This window comes from Priapulus caudatus, unplaced genomic scaffold (genome assembly GCF_000485595.1).
Source record: "Priapulus caudatus unplaced genomic scaffold, Priapulus_caudatus-5.0.1 Scaffold615, whole genome shotgun sequence".
NCBI lineage: Eukaryota > Metazoa > Priapulida > Priapulimorpha > Priapulimorphida > Priapulidae > Priapulus > Priapulus caudatus.
In genome coordinates this window covers 142,222-149,279 of record NW_014577676.1, presented here as the reverse complement: position 1 = coordinate 149,279, position 7,058 = coordinate 142,222, and the positions used below count along the sequence as shown (strand labels likewise).

Genomic DNA, 7,058 nt, shown 5'->3' with positions numbered 1-7,058 from the left:
CACACACACACACACACACACACACACACACACACACACACACACATTATACAGAAGGAGAGAGAGTGAGAGAAAGAGAGACAAAGAGAGAGAGAGAGAGAGAGAGAGAGAGAGAGAGAAAGAGAGAGCGAGCAAGAGAGAGAGACAGAGGAATCGAGAGAAGATCAAACGAGATGAAAACAGGGGGCAATAGAAAGAAAAGACGAGAGTGAGAAAGAAACATCAGGGGCGAGAGAGAGAGACAGAGACAAAGAAAATGAGAGAGCCAAAGAAGAAGAGGATGAGATAGCGAAAGGAGAGAGAAAGAGGGAGGGAGAGAGGACAGAGAGGGGAAGATTTACGCGTTAGATTATACTCACGGCTAGCACGACGATGACGAGAAGAGCGGCTGTAGTCTTATTCATTTTTCTTTTGAGATTTTCACAAGATTTGCTACGCAAAGAAACAAAATCAGGTAAGCCAACGTTGCGACGCCGTGGACAACCCTCAATGCAATGTGTCGGGCATTATCAACATCGTCGATACTTCATCATACTGAATCGTATTGCTGTTCTTCGGAATACGGTTATTAACTAACATGGACTTTGACGGATGACGTAATTTCATTCAGTATGCTAGTATGCTGACAAGCATCTATTTAATGCCTGATTTTTTACATGTAAATAACTAGACGCAATTATACTACAATATACATAATATATATAGCAACTATAAAGAAACATATATTAATGTATAATATGTAAGGTGGAGCGTGTAACAAAGCCGTACGTAGCGTAAACAAACGCGCACATATACTGCTGCAACATGTTCTGCTAGCATCTATGACAAATACGACATACGCATATACGCTCTCATATGACACTATTTGTCATAGGAAGATTCTTCCTATGACAAATATTAGCGTAACAACTTCGTTCCGCTTCACAGCGGAAATTTACTGCTTGCGTTCATAATAGCGCTCCTAAACTTCTATGATGCGCACAACACATACAACAATATTTATCATAGGATGAATCTTCCTATAACAAATAGTGTCATAGGAGAGCGTATATGCCTATGTCGTATTTGTCATAGATGCTAGCAGAACAGGCTGACTGCTATTTCGTTTTTCTACTCTCCCTCTGATATCTACCACTAGAGGTATAGCACAATGTAACATGTACCACGGATATAAATAGTAGACCTTATGCATGAGACCAAGAGCACATAGACTAGTTATGACAACATCTACACACACTTAGGTGTAGGGAGACCAGACGGGCCCATACAAGTTTATCACACAGCTCTATATCTAACGGTAGCCAACTAAACACAGTTACCTGTATCTGACAACAACGACGGCATATCGGCTTACCTTGCTGGTTCTGCTTTGGGTGTGCGCGTGTGTGTGTGTGTGTGTACCGTAGGAGCCTGTTGAATACGATGTGACTCCTCTCCATCGACTCACCCTACATATATACCGGCGCGCTGTCGCATTGACCGCGCGTCTTAAACACTCTTCGTGCTCTCTTCACGCAGTGTTAAACTTGGTGACCCTGACTGATTTGCCCAGCACATCACGACGTCGTTCGCCATTCGCTAGTTTATTACCATCTTTGTTTTTCAGCGTGGGTGTCACGTAATCCGTCGCGTAGCGCTCCGTAGAGTGTAAGCGAGAGAAGGGTACGCGGGACGGAATCGGGCGGAACAAGGCAGCACTGTGTTTCGCGTAAATTCACGTCAGATTGGCTCAGTGATTAGAAACGACCTCGTTTTAATCGACGGCGACCATTTTTTTCAGACGTGTGACGACATAACTGTGTTCGGCCGGTATTTGTACTGCTGCCAAATATGATTCCAATGTTTACTTGATATATAAGTCGTGCGACACAGCGCCGCCATTCTACTAGCTAGAAGGTTACGCGGGCCGCCATGTGGCCTCGCCAAATGTATAAATATTATATATATATATAAATATAAATAAAATTATATTATATAAATAAAAAAATAGAATACAACTAAAATATTATTTATATAATATATATATATATTATATATATAAGGAGAAATAAATACATGAATAGATATATAGAAAGATATAGTTAGATAGGTAGGGAGATGAACACAAACACACACACACACACACACACACACACACACACACACACATCACACACACACACACATGCACACACACACACACGCACACACTCACACACACACACGCGCGCGCGCGCGCGCACGCGCACGCACGCACGCACGCACACACATACACACACGTACGCACGCACGCACGCACATACACACACACACACACACACATACATATATATATATATATGTTATGTATATATATATATATATATATTATATACGCTGTTACGTAATGGAAGGTCTCTCACGGATGGATAGAAAGGGAATCACGTGAATTACGTTTACGAGGTTAAAATCTCACGGCAAACAAACACGTCCGTGAATGATAAATGATGACGATTACGTCGCGTGTGCCCCAAAAATGGTGCCTACATGAAAATGGCCCCGTTTGGCCAAACATTGAAATATCACTACTGGGCAGTACAGGCTACTTTATCTGACACTGAATTATAAACCACGATTTCCTACCTATAAGCACATGCAGAAATGACAGATGTGAAACTACTGGCGGTTCTTGTACTACTACTACGGTACGAAGCTTTGATCGCTTGCGCTGCCGGCGATGACGGTGCAGTTTCTGCAGCAACCACGTGGAACGTCAACGTTACCATGTACTGTGAACCAGACCTTGGTTATAATGCTAGCGAACTAGGAGAAATATCTACACAGTGGTTTCGTAATGTTTCAAATTTTGCTAGCAGTGCCACCGACACATACCAACACATTGATGATAACAGGCACGTTACAGGCGAATTCCGCATTATATTATTAGAAGTACAAATAAACGACGATGATATAGAGTTTTACCGTCAGCAGAGGCTTCTTAGAACTTGGTTATGATACTATAGTAAACTTAATTACCTCCGCCAAGGAGTTGGCAGGAGGTTATGTTTTCATCGGCGTGTGTTTGTTGGTTTGTGTACAGCCTAACTAAAAAACTTATGCACGGATTGTCATAAAATTTTCAGGATAGGTCAGAAATGGGCTAGATTAGAATTGATTACATTTTGGTGGTGATCCGAATTCAATTAATTAATTAATTAATTAATTAATTAATTTTTTACGATAGGTCAGAAATGGGGTAACTTAGAATTGATTACATTTTGGTCGTGATCCGGACCCAATTAATTATTTATTTAATTAATTAATTAATTAATTTTTTTACAGTGACAGAATTGAGCTGCCTTGGCGGAGGTCTGTAATCTCCGAGTGCTCTAGTTGTGCTTTACAATCATTAGAAAGCGGCTAAGTGTTTGCGGTGTGGCGCAACATATAGGTACTAGAACGCTACACGTGTACAGGTTTAAAATACAACGCAGAGACAACAGTTTCTACAAACATCATCATTATAAAATATTAACATATGAAGGACACAGACTAACGCATAAGAAATAGTTTTCCAGTTAACGTAGAACGAGTAGGTCACAGTTAGCACACAAACCCACACAGACCGAGACATACGCTGTGCCTGTGCAAATAATATAGGGGCGTGGGTATGAATAGAAGCTATAAGCCATAGAATGTTATCTACACCCTACTATTGAACGTTACTGATTAGTAGGAATATGTTCATTCGTAGCCAAGTGTAGCGGTGGTTACATGTCGCTCGGGTTCTAGAGAGGGCAAGGTCTAGAGTTAAAATATTTCCATACATACTTTTACTCGATTTCTGACATGCGCAGTTATAGAATGGCGGGATAGTCTATGACTAATAGACATATTGGACCCAAATCGCAACCGCTAAAAGATAATGCTGAAGATGACATAGGATATAACAAACCTTAGAATGCCCACATCTCGCGCCGCCATTTTTATCGCTAGGCAGGTACGTGTCCTTCGCTTCAATGGTTTGTAGTGATTTTCGCGCCGCTGGAAACCTACCAAGGAAGGCAACTCCTGTTTAGGACATACTGGAGGTTACTGTTTAGGTTACGAACTACTTGCCTTGGTTATTTTTTACATGAGCGTCAGACTTTTAGAAGACATTAGGTAAGCCGTGAACAGACAGCCAAGGCCGGTCGTCACTTATATCATGTCGATCGAATTCTAATCTAGGAAACATGAACACACGCATTGACGCCTGGTCATGCTGTAACAGAAGACGATGAGACGGAGTTCCACTAAAGCTTCACTGTACCAATGTCAGTCTGTGACTAATAGACATTAGACCCAAATCGAAACAAATCGAAAGATAATGCTGAAGATTACATAAGATATGACAAACATTAGAGTGCGTCTCGATCTCGCGCCGCCATCTTTGACAACTATAGAGAGATAACAGAGAGACTAACAACAACGCAACCAGAAGCCGGTCAATACCTTTGCGAACTTTTAGGAATTGAAGTAACAATGGCAGCAGTGAAGCTGGTTCCGGTACTTGTACTGTGCGCAGCTTTAGTGACGGTGAGGACGCAGTTTCTGCAGCAACCACGTGACACGGAGGTAGTCGAAGGCGCTGACGTCACAGTAAGCTGCGAATTGGACCTCCTTTATGAAGGGGGTGGTGAAGGGCCAATATCGGCTGAGTGGTATCGTGACAGTGTCTATATATTGATCACGAAGGAAGACAGGTACTCTTACATCGACGACAACAAGTACGATACGGGTGATTTCAGCATTAAACTATCTAACTTAAACGTGGAGAAAGATGACGCAGAGTTTCACTGTCAATGGAATCAGAACGAGGTAGCACCTGATGACAAACCTTTATCTAATAAGGGTCATCTAACTGTGCTAGTGTTACCACAGTCGGTTATTATGTCTCTTATAGACAGCTCTTCATCACCGGATGAAACGCTCCAGTTCTCTTGTGTATCGGACAGCAGTAATCCAGCAGCTAGCGTCACCTGGTCGCTGAATGGTGATGATATCACCGCTGACTCCAGTCAAACAGAGGAAGCTGGTTCAAGAACAAACACGTTTACAGCAAACAGCATCCTGAGTCACGCGTTCTTGCCGATTGATAACGACAAAGAACTTCAATGCAATGTATTTATCCATGTCGACTTACCTGTAGAGAGAATAACCGAGACCATGTACCTGAGAGACACTGTGACCATCAGCAGCAGCAGCAACCCTACTGGAAATGACGTCTTCTTACCGGAGACAGAGAAACTGACGTTAAGGTGCAATGCTGATGGCTATCCAGAACCATCTTACACGTGGTTTCACGACGACCAGGTGATACAAGCTGCAAGCGACAAACTGGTGATAGAACGAGTCGAGTTTAAACACAGAGGATTGTACGCGTGTGAAGCAACTAGTGTGTTTGGGGAATACATGTCGATTAACAATATGAATGTGACCGTGTTAGTGCCAGCAACGTACGTCACCATGGAAATAAACGGCAATGCTGTAGCAGACACAGAAATAATACATGTAGGACCGCATGAAGCTAGCTGCACTACAGACAAAAGCTTTCCGGGAGGAACAGTAACATGGAAACTTGGTGATACATCTGTAGACGGAGCTAATACTTCACATGTTAGTAAGGTCGATGGAACTATAACGACGTACAGCACACTCACGCGTACGTTTACCGCTGATGATCACGACAAAATACTTGCCTGTCATGTTGACATCCACGAATCATTCCAGTCATTGTCAGTCGATGTTCGGCTCAATGTACAGTACATGGAGCAGGTCAAAGTAAGCGGTGACAGTCAGGCAGGCGTTATGACAGTCAAGCACGGCAGTGCGCTTTGGCTGCTGTGTAACGCAGACGGAAACCCAGAGCCAAGTTATTCATGGCTTCACAACAAATCACTAGTTCCTGCAGAAGTGAACCGCGTTTACGAAAGGGAACAGGTTAGTTTCGTAGATGCTGGTGACTACGCATGCTCAGCCGCTAACATTGTAGGAGTTGTGAACTCTGCTAATTCAATGTCTGTAGTCGTCGTTGCTCCCCAACCAAATACATCGAATACGGCCCTCATTGTCGGACTGGTCATCGCTGCTTTGGTTTTGATCATCTTAATCATCGTCATCATCGGCGTCTGCGCGAAGAGGAAGCATGACTCAGAGTCCCCTACTTCTTCGGCCGAGATCGCCACAAATTCCCACGATAACGCTGGCATGAATGTTTGGACAACGGACATATCCCACAGTGTATCGGAGCAGTATGAGTCGGGCCAGGGGGAAAAAACCTACACCCAACCTCACACAACCTACCTACGACCGCAGTACGAGCCCAGTCTCGAAGAGAGCTACAACTACCCCGGCAGAATAGACGGCGTGCTACCGCAGTATGCGCAGGAATCGTGCGACCAACTTGACAGATTGCACAGTGTGCCGCGTCAGTATGACTCCGGTTACATTGATATCTTACCTGAAGACTCTTACAGTCAGCGTGCCGCGCCAATAGATGGCGCTGGTTGGATGAGAGGAAGCGACGACGACGCTGCCTATGTTAATCTTCCCATAAGAACGTTAGGTTATAATCAGGGCCCTGGTAACGATTCTAACTCTACGCATTCATCACCCAGTCGCTGGATTCCCAACAGCGACTCGTATCGTTATAGTGGACAGACACGGACCACTTCAGGTGAGAGTAGCTTTAACACTCTTGTCTGAACATTAATCAAAAAGCACTAGGGTGACTTCTATGGCGTTATGACGAAACCTCTATAAAAACTATATAATATTAAAGTAGAAAATGGACTATAGGAGTCAGTTGCCTGAACATTTCACAACAGCGCACGATGGTTTCGTTGCATTAACACGAGAAATGCAATACTATGTGATCGCGTCGCGTTATATTAAAACACAATTCCGGATTCGTTAAGGTAGGGGCACACGAGCGATTTTTATCGCCCGATCGCCGCGAATTTGAAAATCGCTCGAAAAATTCGCCCGTGTGCCCGTTCACGTCGACGCCGATTTTAATCGCCCGCACGAATCGCCCGTATCCAAAATGTTAGATATTT

General features: G+C 43.5%; 1 protein-coding gene across 1 annotated transcript in view; it reads left to right on the top strand.

The window, feature by feature from the left end:
* The window catches only part of LOC106812172, a 12,757-nt gene that overhangs the window by 1,878 nt on the left and 3,821 nt on the right, over window positions 1-7,058 (top strand). Inside the window, exon 2 of the mRNA XM_014815991.1 lies at window positions 5,626-6,505. Coding sequence (XP_014671477.1) covers window positions 5,767-6,505 — 739 coding nt within the window. The 5' untranslated portion in view covers window positions 5,626-5,766. The remainder of the gene's footprint in view (window positions 1-5,625; window positions 6,506-7,058) is intronic.